This window comes from Hibiscus syriacus, unplaced genomic scaffold, assembly GCF_006381635.1.
Source record: "Hibiscus syriacus cultivar Baekdansim isolate YM2019G1 unplaced genomic scaffold, ASM638163v2 tig00000145_pilon, whole genome shotgun sequence".
In the NCBI taxonomy this organism is placed as follows: Eukaryota; Viridiplantae; Streptophyta; class Magnoliopsida; order Malvales; family Malvaceae; genus Hibiscus; species Hibiscus syriacus.
In genome coordinates, this window is record NW_024061769.1 from 16,896 (window position 1) to 35,856 (window position 18,961).

The 18,961-nt window shown below is 34.6% G+C and overlaps 1 protein-coding gene and 1 pseudogene across 1 annotated transcript; both read left to right on the top strand.

The window, feature by feature from the left end:
* The first annotated feature begins 4,284 nt into the window (after window positions 1–4,284).
* Window positions 4,285–7,085, top strand: LOC120135798 (transcription factor bHLH68-like). Its single transcript, XM_039152021.1, has 7 exons — window positions 4,285–4,888; window positions 5,131–5,464; window positions 5,582–5,662; window positions 5,878–5,943; window positions 6,170–6,235; window positions 6,452–6,508; window positions 6,766–7,085. Exons 1-7 carry the CDS (start codon window positions 4,686–4,688, stop codon window positions 6,892–6,894), a joined length of 936 nt encoding a protein of 311 aa, XP_039007952.1. The 5' UTR covers window positions 4,285–4,685; the 3' UTR covers window positions 6,895–7,085.
* Window positions 7,086–10,619: 3,534 nt separating this feature from the next.
* LOC120135131 lies at window positions 10,620–11,409 on the top strand (annotated as a pseudogene).
* Window positions 11,410–18,961: the final 7,552 nt, after the last annotated feature.

Genomic DNA, 18,961 nt, shown 5'->3' on the forward strand with positions numbered 1-18,961 from the left:
CATAGTTTACCCAAATTATTTCCCCCATAGCTCATAGGAATAGTGAATAATCAGAAGAAAAATGCACGAATTACAATGTATGTATTTGGGTGTTTGTGAAAAGGGGAAGTGAAGAATTCAAAAGGCGCAGAAACCGACAGCGCTACAAGAGCCGGTTAGAAGCTACACCTTAACCCCATCTCTGAAATACAATCAATACTGCCCCCCCCCCCCAGTGAATCCGAAAATAGTAGAAGTCAGTATTCAACAAGAAAACCAAAATGGTAAAGACATAATGTTGAGCTGTCCGATGCTCAGTGTTCCTTTCACTACAAACAAGGGGGGGGGGGGGGAGAGAAGAGATAAACTTTGTCATGTTTGGCCAAATTGCTAAAAGCAGATCCAGCAGCTTCAATCAATTAATGAGATGCTGGTTTTGTACACACAACACAATCATGTTTGAGTAGTAAATGAGCAATGCCGCCATCTTCAAGCTTTGTTCTAAAAAAAACTCTACCTTCTTGTGTTTTGGGTCAAATTTTATCTTCTTTCATGTAATCATATTTAAATGGTTGGCGTTTCATATTAGAATAAGGATTATAATTTGGAGATTTTATGCACAATTACGTTTATATTTATCAACAGTAAACAATACGAATAATTGAATTTAATTTTAATTTTTTTAGTATGGTTGATTCACAAATGATGAATAAAATTTATAAATTTATATTTAGTATGTTTATTTTAATTTTTAATGTGGTATAATTCGCAGGCTAAAAGCCCCATTCTATTTTCAGGATTTAACAAGGCCCGTTCAAGCCCACCTTTTATGCTCGTTATTTTAAGCAACAACCATCCCTTTACAATCTCCGTAACCTGTCGGTGTTTTATTTATTTATTTCTTTGCAATCAAACGTACTTAGATTGCAATATTCTATAAATTACAGAAATTGAGTTTGCTTTCGAATTGCAATATGTTGTAAAGGAAAACATTTCCATGTCTAAAAGTTAATGTAACATGATTCGTATATTGATAGTTTTTGTTGTCAAAAAATAATTACTTTTCAATTTAGAGTTAATATTTTGGAATTTAATTTCTATAAAATCTACTATAAACTTAGGGGTGTAAATGAACAGAGCGTTCGATGAATTGTTTGTGAACCGTTCGTATAACATTCGTTTATGTTTGTTAGTTAAGCTAAATAAGCGAACATGAAAAAAAAGTTTATGTTCATTTAATAAACGAACGAACACGAAAAGAGATGTGTTCAATTCGTTTATGTTCACGAATAAACTCGTTTATCATCTCGTTCATTTATGTTCATGAGCAAACTCGATTACCCGATTCTCCTTTTCGTTTTATTTTTTACATTTTATATATCCGTGAAGAAAATGATTAAATAGAACACATGATAAAATTTGCATTTTAAACTATGAATTTTAAGGAGTTTAAGCACCGATGACGTAATTTTATCATTTTTTTTCTTTAGCTTGCAAATGAAATAAAAAATACAATATATAAACGAACGATAAACAAACATTAAAACAACGCTAAACGAACACTAAATGAACGCTAAACGAACATGTTCTTGAACACGTTCGAGAACATATAAACGAACACGCTCACGATTATTAAACAAACGCTAAATGAACATGTTCATGAACATATAAACGAACGCGCTTGCTAACATTGTTAGATTCGAATGGAATGGTCCTAGGAGGAATGGCTAGATAGATCGGACCCCAATACGACGGAATCTACGGAAGTTTATGCGTTTTCACAGGGTGTACGACTTGCTGTCGAGAATGGATGGAGCAATGTCATAATCGAAGGAGAAGCTATCTCGGTGGTGAATAGACTGGCCAACAGAAGTCTGAACAAGACCCAGGACCTCTCTACAATCGGATTGTTGCTCAATGAGGGCTCACTCCCTCCTCGATGCTAATTCTTCTTTCAAAGTTCACTATGTTTGTAGGAAAGCAAATAGAGCAGCACACACGCTGGCTCAATGGGCTTTATCGAACCCCAATCCAATTTGGTTTTTTCGGACGAACCTGAATGTATTAAGCAAATTGTCATCATTGATGCTATTGGAATATAAGTTCTTAGTTTCCTAAAAAAAAATGAACATGTTCGTGAACGATATATAAACGAACATGAACATGATATTGAAAATTTAAACGAACACGAACATAATATTGTTCGTTCAAACTCGGTTGATTTACACCCCTATATAAACTGTAGTCCAGATTTCAGGACTCAAGATAGTTTAAAGAATGTCTTATTTGAATTATAAAAGTATACCATACAAAATTGATTTTATAAAAACTGTCACCATTTACAGTTAAAAAAAGCTTAATTAAATATCCTTAAATTTCTAATAACTTTCTCAGGTAGAATTATTTATTTTGACTCTTCCACAGTTCATGCATTTTAGATACACAGTTGGGAATGCAATGCAAGAGTGAGCTTTGACAGATTGAAAAGAAAAACACAACATATATTCTGGTAACTTAAAGTGGATATAATGAATACATGAATTGATATCATAATATCTTAAAATTATAATCGATTGCGTTTCAATTTGATTGATAATGTTATTATAATACGTCAATTTGAACGTGTTTTTGTATATATTATATGAGTAAAAATGATATAATTAGTTTAAACAACGTAAAAAAAATATTCTAAAATGGTCTGATAAAAGGCATTGGCATTGAACCAAAAGTGTGAAACTCACAAGCTTAACAGGGCCCTGATTTTAGTGGGAGGGGTGTGGCCTGTGGGGTCAAACCCTACACTTGCGATTACATTTTCATCTTTCCATAGCTTCATCACATCCTCGGTTCAAATTTTCGATTTCGTTTAATAGCTTAAATAATATAACAGAATTTCATCAAACCCCTGAAATCAAATCAAATCTTGTCTGATTCTGCCACCAGCAACCATGATTTTGCCTGTCTTTTGTCATAGTTTAGAGTCTTCAAGTCCAGTATATTTGTGAAACTGACATTTCCATCATTTCATGAAAAATATCTGTAACAGCTCCTAGAGCGTCACATGAAATAGTTTAAGGGAAACACTCCCATATTCTTTTTTTTAATCATGTTTAGCCTAGGCTACCATAAAACAGCACGATCCGTTGGACAAAGCTAAGCCAACATTGATTGTTTTTAGACTAACTTTCTATTTAAAAACTTTAAGACGTTCTTGTTTTAAGCTAACGACCCCATTCGATGTTGGAGTATAGATAAAGGAATTGTTGTAATTTTTGAAGACTCGGGTTCGAGCACCAAAGGTGTCAGGAGTGTGAACATTCAATGTCGAAAGATTGAGGGTTAAATAGATACTACCTTGTACTTACTCCAGATTAATAAAAAAATCATTATAATTTGATCTTAATTATTCATTTAATAATTCTAAATCAATATAAAACTATATGTCCTGCATATAAATATTTTTTAACTGACTAAACGTTCCAATAAACTTAATTTTTGTAAGGTCGTGCATATAAATATTTTTTGAAACGTTCAAATAGAAATTCATATACTCTAATTCTTTATAATTAATCTAAAATTTTCATTATTATTTTTAATTTTGTAATATAAATTATAAATTTTTTTATAAAATAAATATATTTAATTTTTATTACAAATGTATGTTATATTTTATACTATAATCAATATGTTTTTATAAAATATATGTAGTTAATAATAACGTGAATTTAGTTTAATAATTTATTCTCAATTAGGGTGTATTGATTATGTGTTAGGGAATTAGTCACGGAGGTATTGGAGCTTTTTTTTTCTCTCAATAGTTTGAGTGATTATAAGATAATATATACTCATAGAATTCTTCAGCTTACTAAAAAACAAATGCACATCGCAGATACAATTACTCGAGTTAAAAATATCTAAAAAGAATAATACTATCTTTTACCACTGGTGTTTCAATGAGTTCTATTAGAGTTAAATCTTAAGTTTAGAAATATTTCTCTTATTCTTGGATCAAAGAAGGTGATGAATGATGACATGTGCCATTACAATAAGTTTAGTGATTCTTGGATCAAATAAGGTGATGAATGATGACATGTGCCATCGCAATGAAAAGAGTATTTTTGTGGGTTTAGTGACTAAATTGAAAAGATATATTTAAAATGGACAAAATGAAAACATATTAGAAGTTAGATAGCGAGTGATGTAGTTTAGCCTAAATTATGGAGTAATAGTTTAAGTCATAAGGATGAAAATACTGGCCACCAGCTTTTCTGTCCGCTTTATAATAAAGCGAAAGCTTAGCAAAGCCAAAGAATAAAAAAGAAGAAAGGCAAGGCAGGAAACGAATGGGAATCACAGCAACCCCACCCTTGGTATAAAATTTTTCTTTCAATGCCATACACTCAAAGTTTCTTCGTCCTTTTCTGAGAAGGCAAACAAGGGGATGGAGAGAGACTGTTGATTATGATTTTAACAACCCAAAAGACCTGTTTGGTTGAGTGCATGAACAAAGGAAACTCAGCAAAGTGATAGAGAGGAAGTTAAAAGGAAAAGAAAAAAGTTTTTCAGAAAAAGAAAAAAGTTTTTCTTCTTTTCTTATTCTTTATTTGTTGTGTATCTGTGGGGTTGAGCATCTTTTTTTGGAGGATCATAGAGTCGTATGAAAATTGAAGTAGCAAGCTCATCATCAACAACAATTAAGCAAATAAATGATGGCAGCTGGAAACCCTAGCTGGTGGAGCATGAATCCACAACCGCAACAGCATTCTTCTAATTTGTTTACTGCTCCAATACCCCCTTCTCTCCTATCTCCTCAGTATGTCGTTGGATCTTCTACAACTCTTCTTCCTAATTCTTTGCCTGATCATCATTTCCAAGAGCTTCCCGTACAGTCATGGAGCCAACTACTCCTGTGAGCTCTCCCCCACTTCATCTCTACTTTTTTTCATGCTACTCTTCTACTGTTCCTCTCTCTTTATCCATAAATTTTACTTTTGGGACCCTTAACTTTTTAAAATACTATTCATATATAATCTCAACTTCTGGTTTTCACGATAGTTATTCATAATATAGCTTTCTCTTGTACATATATAGGTTCATGTTCAACTGATAAAGTAATAATTGTGGTTTATGGGTTATTCTTTTGGTGATTAGGGGAGGAGTATCCGGGGAAGAAGAAAGGTTTGGGACAAGTCATTATCAGCCCAAAAAGTTGGAAATTTGGGAAAGCCAAATCCTAAGCCCATCTCCAAGGGTTCCTTTGGTTGTTGACGTAAAGCAAGAGATTACTCAAAATAGCAACCTCTTGGGTCATAGTAATGATGAATTTCAAGCATCTGCGGCTGCTTGGTCCCAAATAATGCCAGTTTCCCCTCCCAGATCTTGCATTACTAACTTAAGTAGTAATAATATATTAGAATTGACTTACCACAAGGCGGCAGATCTTGAAACGACTGTTAATCAACCTGGCTTAAATCATTCTTCTGAGGTAAGAAAGAGAAAACAACCCAAACCCATGAATCCCATACCTTTTTTTCTTTCTGATCTTGCATTTATTTGACTGATAAAACTTGCATTTTCGTGTGTGTGTGTGTATTGGCAATAGTGTAATAGCATAGCCACAGGTCGGGTATGCAAGAAGGCTAGGGTTCAGCCATCTTCAAGTTCAAGCCAACCACTTTTAAAGGTAAGCAGTGCACATAGAATCTTTCTTTGTTGCTCTCTCGATATCACTTTATGTCATTCTTGATTGTCTACTTCCAAGCATGTATTATTCTTTTTCAGCTATTACTAGCTACCCATGTTATCGAAAGGCCAAAGCAAACTAAGTTACATTTATGAGTTTTTGTTCAGATTTTGTTCTGCATTATTGTTACATATATTTCTGCTTAATCCTTCCAGGTGAGAAAGGAGAAGCTGGGAGACAGAATAACAACACTTCACCAGTTAGTTTCCCCATTTGGAAAGGTAAGCAACAAGTATTCCTTTAAACCTTCTTCATCAATAAAACCACAAAAACTTAACTAAATACCAAGCAGTTAGTACAGATTACAGAAAAAAACAGTTGTATTTTATGATAAAACCCATAAAGGAATTGCTTTACTGTCTTTGTTTGTTTTAGGGCTTCTCTTTTTAACATTTAAGAAGGGTCTGAAAGATGATTTGGTGGATTGTGTGCTCTTTTTTTTTGCAGACCGACACAGCTTCTGTTTTGTTAGAAGTTATTGGGTATGTCAGATTCCTTCAGGATCAAATTGAGGTGATGTTTCTTCCACATCTTTTTTTCTTTTATTTAAAAAAAAAAAGCTTCTCTCTGCCCTAGTCCCAAGCAGCTCAGAAATCAGTGAGAGGGAAAGCATGTTGTTTTCAAGTTTCAATAATTCATGCTTTTTCCCTGCAAAATAACATATTTATTCTCTACTCATGGAAGTCATAAAAATAATAATAATTCCTTTTTCCCCCACTTTAAACGCAGGCTCTTAGCTCCCCTTACTTGGGTACTGCATCTCCAAACGTGAGGAACCAACAAACTGTGAGTACCCATAAACTATTTCCCCAAAGCATTCAATATATAATTATTTACATGTACCATGGTAACCGGTAAGGTGATACACTAATAAAAAAAGTTCCGATTTTAAAAATGAAAAAGGAGTTGAATTAAACGTAGTTATAATTAATGCTTTTTCCCCTTTCTCTTTTCCATTTCCATTCTACTGTTTAAGAAAAGTATTCATCATCATTGCAGCTATCATAGTGTTTTCAATTTTCCTATATGATAATATTATACAGGATAAGGCGAAGAACTTGAGGAGTAGAGGGCTGTGCTTGGTTCCTGTATCATACACTACTCATCATGCTGAAGCCGACAACGATGGTGCTCAGTACTGGCCCCCAGCATTCGGGGGCGGCGGATTTTAAAAGTAGTAGATTTTCAGCATCAAACTTTGGAAGAATGGAATGGTATAACATAATGAGCAGTCGATCTGCTGAAAATCTTAAAACGCCGATTGCTCACCATGCTATACCATTGCATTCTTTTTCTAGCTCCACTTTCTGAATGTGCAATGCTTATGTTTACTGTTTTGTACCCTATTCTTTTAATAATTCATTTAGGGTACATTGTAATTTTAAATTACGAATTTATCATCCGCTTCGTTTCCGAATATAATTTCTTTTTTTTTTATGGAAGAAAGTGCAAAACAAGTTTCAAACGCACCATCCCATTCCATTCAACTTTTTTGTTTTTTGGCTGTTATTTGTTGAGGCTTGAGGAGGGAGCTTTCCATACATACTCAAATGGAGATCATTAGGCAATTACAGTGGCAGACCAGTCATGTGGTGAAGCTGACACCAATACGCCGAAAGGGACTCCATCACCATAGCTTTGTTGGTGTCTTAATACATCACTTTTTTGGTTGGATAACACACGGAATCTCAATCAAGTGAAATTGGGGCCACCCACGCCCTCGTAATCCCGACGTTGTTTCTTACATCACCATTCCTTTTGCTGTATTTGTAAACAAACGGACGCGGTTAGATCATTTGGGCCCAATGTTTTAAAATCATGTGGAAGACCCACTGGCCCTCGGCCGAAGCCCCAACATACAACTTGGATCATATGAATTATTTTTAAAATGATTATTTTTAAATTTAATCATTAAAATTTACTAAAATATCAAATTCATTTTTTCTTACAATTTTGACTATAATTCTGGAATAGTTTTAAAAAACATTTTAATGAATTTTAAGCTTTTTTTCTTCCAACCCACATATTATCATTTATCATTGTCACTTCAAATTTTCATTATTATCGAATTTCAATAATAACTCAGATATCTAAACAATTTTCTCTTTCTTCCCCCTATTTTGTCAATTTTATTTCGTTTCTAATGGAAATACTCACATCCTATTTCATTTTTCTATTTTGTTAACTCTTCTCTTTCTCCGCATCATAATTTATTGTTGCTATGAACATCGGGGAGTGCACTTCAAATAAAGTTAATAAATGATGTGACTGATTAAAAATGTTACAGGTTAACAGTGGAACACAAAATATTATAACATGTAACTAGAAAATTATCAATTGTGGTAATATAATAGGTTGCTCCTAAAATGTTATAAACGTAAAAAAATAAGTTATAAATGTTAAATGTTATTAGTATTTTAACAATTTAGGTTGCGCCTAAAATGATATAAACGATAAGAAAATTGATTATAAATGATGAATGTTATGAATATTATTAACATTTTAGGTTGCGCCTAAAATATTATTAGAGTTTAAGTTGATGGAGCTTTAAATCTTCTCACGATAACAAAATAACTTAAAAGTTGAAAAATATTATGGATATCTATAAAAAAAATTCATTTGCATAAAAAATGTTATGTTTCGCTAAGAAAGTAGGTTGCGATTTGGAATGTTAATATTTTTATTATAAAATTGAAAATATCGATATTTTCCCACAAATATTGATACTTTCGAATTAAAAAATATAAAAACTAATAAGGTTGCAAAGTATCGATACATATATTATGATGTTCGATACTTTTTCATTTATATCGATACTTAACTCTGATATTTGTGGAAAAGTTCGATACTTTACAACCTTCCCATATTCCATTTTTTTTTAAATTTGAAAGTATCAATATTTGTGGAAAAATATCGATACTTTGCATCATTCTCATTTTCCATTTTTTTAATTCAAAAGTATTGATACTTGTGGAAAAGTATGGATACTTTGTAGTCTTCTCATTTTCCATGTTTTTTTAAAATTTGAAAGTATCGATACTAGTAGAAAAGTATCGATACTTTCAAATTTTTTATAATAAAAATATTAACATTACAGATCACAATTTACTTTCGTGAAACATTCTTAAGTGAAATCGGATTTGTTTTATAGATATTCATAACATTTTCAGTTTTTAACTTATTTTGTTATCTTGAAAATGTCTAAGGCTTCATCAACTTAAACTTCGGTAATATTTAGGCGCAACCGATTTTATTACAAAAAAACTTAACATTCCATATCACAACATACATTCTTAGTGAATCATAACTTTTTTTGGCGCAACCGAATTTCTCATAGATATTCAATAACATTTTCAACTTAACTTATTTTGTTATCGTTGGAAAGTCTAAGGCCTCATTAACTTAAACTCTTCTAACATTTTAGGTGCAACCTAAAATATTAAAATATTATCAATATTTACCGTTTATAACATTTTAGGTACAACCTGTTATGTTACTACATTGATAACTTTTTTGTTCCGCATTTAACTTGTAAGATAAGTTTCCCGATTAAACTATTTTAAGTAATTTTAAAATAGTTATAATCTAATATACTACATATAAGTCAACATTTCTAGTCGCGCTAAATTAGTTTTGTTAAAAAAACTCAAATTTCCGGTGACATTGTTTTTTAACCTTATATTTGTTTGTCTTTTCTTAGACAATCGCATGCCCATCTCCCTTCCTCTAGCAACATCTATAGTTAAATTTGACTACAATAATTTAAAAATTAAAACCAAAAGTAAATTCTATTTTGATATATTTATGTCATTCATCGTTTATTCTACGTGAGCTCAAGATAGGTTTTTTTTATGTAATTTCACTACTCATATGAAACATTAATGATAGCAAACTTAGAAATTGAAAGAATTTGTAACCCCTAGACCTGGCCTAGAAGTTACGGCCAAATCTCGGAGACCACAACAACATTTCAATTGAACAGAAGTCAAGAAATCTCATATCTTAACATGCATCATCAATAATATGACAAAATCCATGAGTTCATAGTATATAAAATACCACGAGTTCTAAATCCAAAACAAATAAAGTGATTTAACCCGAAATTCCCATAAATAAATAAGTAGTTAACGGGAAAAGAAAAATGATGAAAAGTCTGAAAATATATCTATACAATGTCCGAAAGAAAATGGCTACTAACGATCCTCTAACTACCGATTCGTAGTTCTAAAAGTTTGAGTAATATGAAAAGACATAAACTAGAAAGTGAGCTATGAAGCTCAATGTGTCTAAAATAAAATCGTTATCGCAGTATATATATATATATATATATAACACAATTAAAGTGTAACAATAAATCAAAATTTTGTTTTCAGAATTTAGCATCAATAACACACAACTTTACATTTTGCCGCAGATAACAGAATGAGGATGTTCCCTTTAAAAAGGATCCCAATCGAAAACAAAAATCAGGATGTAAATTTTGCCCTCAAATGAGGATACCCAACAGAAACAGAACAGAGATATAATCTCATACAAAAACAGAACGGAGAATAAATCCCATGCAGAGTCAGAACATGGAATAAATCCCACGCAGAGTCAAAACGGGGAATAAATTCCATGCATAATCGAGAATACATCAATGAGCAGATCATGAATGATGTAACATTATTCAAAATCATAAATATCACAAATAATTGTAACCAAATTTCAAACATGCTTTAGTTAGTAATATTAAACATAACAACATAACATATTAAAGAATCGAACGGTTAAAGAAGACACACCTATAATAGCTAAATAACACTGACTAAGCCTTACACTTCCCCACAGTCAGTCATTATAGGTCCTACAGAGTGGGGATGTGTATCTCGAGATGAGCAAAATTAAACTGAGCAGAATGAGAGTGATCAGGGTTCACAAGAGAGCGGTATGAAGATATGGGAGTACCTTTAGAAAATAACACTAAAAAGTAAGTCCAAAATCTCACAATTTACTTAACATAATTATGAATTCAAACGATAAATGACGTAAAACAAGGCTTTTGGGTTAGAATTTGGCAAAGTAGACCTCGAAAGCAGACTTAGGACATCGAAAAACATAGAGATAGATGTCTTAAAAAAAAGTCAACTATCAACGGGTCAGGTCGATCAATAGGTCTGGTTGGTCAATGGGTCAGATAACCAGTCCAGCCGTTTCGATCCAAAGGTAACCTGCATTGCCATGGTAGTTTCAGCCATTGTCGAGAGCGCAAGACGAAGGGAAGCAATTAGGGTCGGGTTTCAAAACAACCGTCAAGCAATTGTGAAAATGTCTGCTATGTGGCTTGTGCCACAGTTTTACTCGAATGGCTTAGCTGAGGCTTTCACTGCAATAGGGCAGACGGAGTTCTTCTATTCCGAGTTTTGCCCAAGAGTATGTCGAGCATTGCTGCTGCCCTCTTCGGTCTGGGGTTGGCAGTGGCAAATATACTAGCTAGTGCTGTTGTGAGCATCATCGACGACATCACTTCAAAAGGCGGTAATGACAGCTGGGTCTCAACTAACATAAACAAAGGTCGCATTGACAACTACTACCGGGTTCTTTCCACAATGAGTTTCATCAATCTATTTTATTACTTCCTCTGTTCTTGGGCTTATGGACCGTCCGGTCGACAAGTGACAAAGGATAAGTCCTTGCCGGGAAGATGAGTTGTCACCGAAGAGGATTATAGATGACTACACCGATCAGTAATTGTTAGTTTGACGAGTGTTTCGGAATTACCATTGCAGTTCAAATTTGGCTACATATAAATATATAGTGTTGGTGTTTACTGTTTAGTAAGTAGGAAATACAGTTTTTGAAACCATACAGAATCTTTTACTTGTCTGAATTTCTTCCCTAACTCTGCCATATGCCATTATTTAGCTTCTTTTCCATTCTATTTATCTTATACAGAATCATTTCATTGCATATTTCACCTTCTCTAAAGGCGAGCAATTTTGTGAGTTTGATATTTCTTATCTAAATTATGCAATTAACTAGTTTAAATTCATATTTTCATTTTTTTCTTTGATAGAAGCTACTAATTTTATTAAAGAAGAAAATATTTCAAATTACAATGGAGAATTATAATCATAATTATAAATTAAACACAAAATTAAGATATTTTTCCTAAAAAAAATTAACACAAAATTAACAATTTAAAAACACATAAGGACCATACAAGGAAAAATTAAGAAAGCCCAACCAAACTCAGAAAAAATGAAAGATACAAACAGGTCTGATTGTATCAACAAATAAATCGCAAAAGTCAATCAATCTATTGAAAGATCATAGATAAAACTGCAAATCAGAGTCGAGCGATATGAAAAAACTATTCACGAACATAAAACAAGTATTCAAATCCAATCCGATGGTCCAAATTAGAGAATATCGACATTATAACAGATAAACACTATATTGATTGTTAGAATATAGTTAGAAGTAACTATAATTAGTTGGAAGTTTGTTAGTAATAAGTAGTGAATATTTGATTGTAATTTGGGCTATATAAAGCCTGGCTTAGAAGAGGGTTTTGACCTAAGCATTTTGTAATTCATTTTCACATTGAGTAAAAGAATGTCCTCTAATAATTCTAGCTAACTCTTTCACAGCTTCTCATCTCCATTCACTGTCGTTTACCTTTTGGGCATCTCTTTGCCACCATGTCGCCTTTCTCACATGGTATCAGAGCAACATTCTTCATGATGATCTCATAAACATCATCAGCAATCACAGGAGCCTTCAGTCCAGATCTCTCATTGAAATGATTGTACAAGATTTTAACCGTCTCTGAGAATGACTTCCTAGTATTTTTATGTAAATTTGAAACGACAATCCTTGCTGCCAAGGAAGCATAATCAGAGTGGTTAGCGGTCATGGCGGCGGCGGTTTCAGCAGCCAATTCATCAAGCTGGCTGGTAGTAACTCCTTTGTAAACACCAGTGCAGACCTTCTGAGCCACAAGGACCGGATCACAGTGGTCGATACTGAGTCCATAGCTCAACTTCTTCAACCGTGCCGTTATCTTATCAAAATGAACTGTCTCTTGCCTCCCGTCTCTCTTAATCACATACATTGTTAATCCTTCTCTCTTTTTTCCTCTAAGTAATTTCATCGAACATATTTTAAGCTTGTGCACCGAACTGTAACAATCGCAGATTATCAACACCAACAAACTTAACGAAATCAGAACACTCTATCAACACCAGAAACTACTGATCCAACTCTAAACGTAGGACACGAATCACCAAAACAAATAAAAATCTGGATCCATTGTTAAAGCACAACTAAGGTTCCAGGAATGACTAGCAACCTACGAAAATGTGCATTAGTAGTAAAGGAATCAAACAGTGGCGCATGTGAGACTTGCGATTGTGGAAAACAATCGACGATGAGTGAAGCAACTACAAGACCGGTAGAAATGAGCAGCAGCGTCAATGTCGATCAGATCGAAAAAGCTTGACAACAATAACGAATGAAAGTAACAACGACGGACGAGACTCTGATCTGATTCAGTTTAACGATCGAGAGTGTTGGTGATGATACTATACGGATCGACGTTTGGCGAACAGAATTGTATCAACGTCAAGATCTTTAGGCTGAATAACTAAAAACAAAATAATAGACGGGTGGGTAAAAGTAATAAATCGAAACAGAGAGGAAGAAAAAACGGTTTCAGGATCTTTGCCACCATGCCTCCTTTCTCACATTGATCAATCGTGATGATGTAGAAACAACCTTTAAAAAGATAAATGAACGGCAACGACTAAACGAAGAAAAATGTGACAAAAGATAGAAAATTGTGCCATAAAAGTATATGGAAACGTGCTATAAAAGCATATTTAATGAAAATTAAAAATAAGAAAAAACTAGAAGTACAATATGAAAAAAGTAAAAAGATAATAAAAAATATCGATCATCGATATCCAACATCAAAATTGATACCGTGTAAATCCATAAAAATCGAAAAAGTATGAATGACCAATGACAAATGAAAAATGCTAAAAAAATTAAAATCCGTAAATTCAAATTCGCTTTCTGATTAGAACAACAAGACAACTGATGATAATAGAGACAAAGCGGTCGTCCGGATTAAAATCTACTTACACTTATATATAGAGAGAACTCTAATATATACAGAGGATTTGAATCTATGTATAAAACTTTTCTAAATTTACATTTTTGGGATGAAAATCAAAGGCTAAAATGTATATTTTAATAATTAATAATTTTACAAAAATAATGCTATATTAATACTAACTTACGCATATTATTGTCAATGATTTATTTTCGATTAATGCAATTTAGTATCCTTTATAAAAAAAAACAAACCCTTAGTATTGATAAAGAAATTTAATCGACCAATTTATTTTATACCAACTAAACACAAAAAAACATTTTTCAAAAAATGAAATAAACAAACCCTTAGTATGGATAAATTGAATTTATATTTTAAAATATATTTACAAAATTTTTCATTATTAAAAAAAATAAATCTTGATATTCTTAGACCACCAAGACTTTTTCCTTGTCCCAAAAAATAAACGAAAACAGAAATGTCCGAAAGAGAAGTGATTGCTAACCCTTTCTTGTTTACCATGTCATTTATATACATTTTAATAAATATAATAAACACAAGTTTAAATATGATCCAAGTTAGGTTTAACAACTTCAATTGGTAAACAGCTTTGAGTTTTGTCTTTAGCCTGTGATAATTAGAGCAGATGTAAATATACTTTTTCACAATCAAACCCCGAGACTCATCACTATGTGCATTATTCATCAAAAGAAACTTCGAGGTCTACTAAGAAAGACATGGAAAAATTGAAAAACATCACCGAAAAATAATACTCGAAAAATTGATAACGGAGTTCAGCTAATTGTGCTTACATCTCCGGACTGCTGCATATCTTTTACTAAAGAGAAAAAATTACAGGTGTTTACAAAACACACTTGAGAGAGAACTGAAAGATTTTGGGATGATTTTGAAGCTAAATGGGCTAGGGTATTTATAGTTGAAGCTAAGGGACTAATCTTGTAATTAATCATATTTTAATTATTGAAAGAATTCGGTGCCCCTTTGCTGAAAATGTGCTCTCCATTGTTGAAAAAACCAACCCCCCTTTCTAGCCCCATTTTCTTGACTTTTCCAACAATCTCCCACTTGAAGATTGATTTTAATCTGTCTTCACATCTTGATCAATACAACATCATTTCTGGTCTTGTTACTCTAGCATGCCAACTGAAGCTGAACACAACTTCAGTTTGTCCATGGTCACCGTCTTTGTCAACATGTCTGCCAGATTTTGAGCTCCGCTAATCTTTTCAAGTTTCAAAATATCATCTTCCAGAAGAGACCAGATAAAAATGATATCGCAATTGTATGTGCTTCGTCCTGGAATGAAAAGACGGATTCTTTGCTAGATGTATAGCACTTTGACTATCGCAGTACAAGACATTGTTCTCTTGTTTCTTGCCTAACTCTTCCAAGAAACTTTGGAGCCAAACCATCTCCTTGCTGGCTTCCGTAACAGCGACATATTCTGCTTCAGTTGTGGAGAGAGCAACTATCTTCTGTAGTTGAGAAACCCAACTCACTGCAGTACCTCCTAGAGTATAAACATACCCTGTAGTGCTCTTTCTGATGTCAACATTTTCGGCTAAGTCAGCATCTACATAGCCTGTCAGTATCGTATCTCCACCTTTGAAACAAAGTGCTTTGTTTGTAGTACCCTGCAGATATCTGAGGATCCATTTGACAGCTTCCCAGTGTACCTTGCCTGGATTATTCATGTACCTGGTAACAGCTCCCACTGCATGAGCAATATCTAGTCTAGTACAAACCATGACATACATCAGACTTCCAATTGCTGAGGCATACGACACCTTTACCACGTGTGCACGTTCTTCCTCCATCTTTGGTGACTGTTCTTTGGAGTTTGAAATGAACACCTAAAGGTGTACTTACTGGTTTAGCATCTTGCATGTTGAATTTGGAGAATACTTTGTTGATGTACTCAGCCTGTGATAACATCAAAGTCCCCAACTTTGTGTCTCTCTTTATCCTCATCCCAAGAATCTGCTTTGCAGCGCCCAGATCTTTCATAGCAAACTGCTTTGACAATTCTTGCTTCAAGTCTATAATATCTTGCATGTCTGAGCCTGCAATGAGCATGTCATCAACATACAACAATAAATTAATGAAACTATTGTCGAACCTCTTGATGTAGCAACAATGATCTGCTTGGCATCTGGTAAAACCACTGCTACTCATAAAGCTGTCAAACTTTTTGTACCACTGTCTAGGAGCTTGTTTTAAACCATACAAGCTCTTCTTCAACCTGCATACCAGGTTTTTCTTGCCTACATCTATAAAGCCTTCTGGCTGCCTCATATAGATTTCTTCCTCCAAATCACCATGAAGAAAAGCTGTCTTTACATCTAACTGCTCAAGATGTACATTTTCTGCAGCTACAATTTTCAATACCAGTCTGATAATAGATAGTTTCACGACTGGAGAGAAAATTTCATTGTAGTCAATACCTTCTTTTTGCTGAAAACCTTTGACAACCAATCTCGCTTTGTAACGTTTGCTTCCATCGTGCTCTTCTTTGATCCTGTAAATCCACTTGTTGTGAAGCGCTTTCTTGCCTGGTGGTACTTCAGCTGATTCTCACGTCTGATTTGACATAAGCGAGTCCATCTCAGCTTTCATGGAAGACTCCCACTTGACTGAATCCTCCACTTGCATTGCTTCATCATAGCACTCTGGTTCACCATTGTCAGTCAACAACAAGTAGTGCAAAGAAGGAGAATACCGTTGGGTTGGTTTAGGAATTATGGAGGAGCGTCTCAGTTCTGGTGTGACTGGTTCTTCTTGAACTGCTTCAGGAATAATCTGAACATCATTTCTAGAAATCTCCTCGAACTCAGCAAATTCCTTTGTTTCAGCTTCGGTGTTGGAGCTACTTGATTCCATGGTTGATATGTCTTTGTACATCACATTCTGATTGAAAATTACATCTCTGCTTCTGATGATCTTCCGATTTTCATAGTCCCAAAATCGGTAACCGAACTCATCACCACCATAACCAACAAAGACACATTTGTTGGACTAGGCATCAAGTTTACTTCTTTCAGCAGAATCTCTGTGTACATAAGAAATACAACCAAACACTCTTAAGTGTGAAAGGTTTATTTCTTTCTTGCTCCAAACTTCCTCTGGTATTTTGCCATCCAAAAGAACTGAAGGCCCACGGTTGATCAGGTAAGCTGCAGTGTTGATAGCTTCAGCCCATAGAAATTTGGGCAATCCGACATGTATCCTCATGCTTCTGGCATGTTCATTCAGGGTTGTGTTCATACGCTCTGCTACGCCATTCTGCTGCGGTGTCATGGGAACTGTTGTTTCCATCTTGATCCCATTGTTTGCGCAGAAATCTCTGAATCTCCTATTTCTGTACTCTCCTCCATTGCCAGACCTCAACCGCTTGACTTTCAGACCAGTCTCATTTTCCACCATAACCTTCCATTTTCTGAAGGTATCAAAGACTTCTGATTTCTTCTTTAGAAAATAAACCCACACCTTCCTTGTAGAATCATCGATGAAGGTGACATAATATAGTGAGCCTGCAAGAGATGGAACTGGAGATGGTCCCCATACATCAGTATGAATCAACTCTAACCTTTCTGCCTAGGGTGTCTTGCCAATCTTTGCAAAACTGACTTTCTTTTGTTTTCCAAAGATGCAATCCTCGCATAGTCCGATATCTACATTCTTTAGATCCGGCAGCTTCCCTTTTGATAAAAGTGTCTTCATCCCTTTCTCGCTCATATGACCAAGCCTTTGGTGCCATAGGTTTGATTTTCCATCAGCATCTGCGGCTGCAATGATATTCTCTAAATTTGAAGTTACATAGAGAGTACCAATCTTCTTAACACGAGCAATGACGAGTGCTCCTTTGGTAATCTTCCATTAACAGCCTGAAAATGTTGTATTATAACCTTCTCCATCAAGTTGTCCTATAGAAATCAGATTTCTTTTGAGGCCAGGAATATGTCTCACTCCAGTCAGCTTCCAGGTGGTCTGGTTTGGCAACTTTAGTCGGATGTCTCCTTTTCCGACGATCTTCAAAGTTTCATCATCAGTTAGATGAACCTTCCCAAAATCACCACTGACATAATTCTCCATGATTTCTTGGCATAGGGTGGAGTGGAAAGATGCCCCTGAATCCAAGATCCAAGATTCAATCGGACTGTTGACGCTTAGAATCATGGCATCACCTGTCTCCTCTGTCATGTTTACAGATTCCTGTGCGCCGGTATCTTTCTTCAGTGCTCAACAATCTCTTTTAAAGTGACCCTTCTTGCCGCAGTTATAACAGGTAAAATCTTTCTTTCCTGTTATTGAATTTCCCCTTCTGGATTTTGATATTCCACGATTTGAATTTCTTTTTGAAGTTCTCCCTCTAGACTCCGTGTGCAAGGCTGAGGAGGTTGATGCTTCACCCGATTCTCTTCGTCGAATTTCTTCACTCAATACCAAATCCCGAACATCGTCAAATTTTAATTTGATATTTCCAGACGAGCTGCTGACTGCTGTAACAGTAGCATTCCAACTGTCTGGTAGAGATGATAAGAGAATTAAAGCTCGAACTTCGTCATCGAATTCAATTTCCACTTAACTCAACTGGGTTGTGATTGTATTGAGTTCATTCAGGTGTTGTGCCATTGATGCCCCTTCTGTCATCCGCAAATTGAATAATCACCTCATCAAATGAACTTTGTTTGAGGCTGAAGGCTTCTCATACATACTGGAGAGAGCCGCCATAAGACCCGCCGTGGTCTTTTCCTTTGCTATGTTGAAAGCAACATTGCGGGATAACGTCAGTCGGATAACTCCGAGGGCTTGTCTATCGAGAAGAGCCCAGTCTTCATTCTTCATTGCCCTCTGGTTGCTTTCCTGAGAGGGGTTGATATAGATTTTTCTGGTACAAAAAATCTTCAATCTGCATCTTCCAAAAGCCAAAGTCCACACCATCGAACTTTTCAATTTTCACCTTCCATTCGTCTGCAGCCATCGCTCCCACTCGAATCTGAAATCGTTTGGATCGTTTCTGACAACACCTCCGTCGACAAATTCGTATTGCCGACAAAATTTTACTATTCACGAAATTTACTATTCACGTGAACAGTAATGAGTAGTACCCTCGCAAAAAA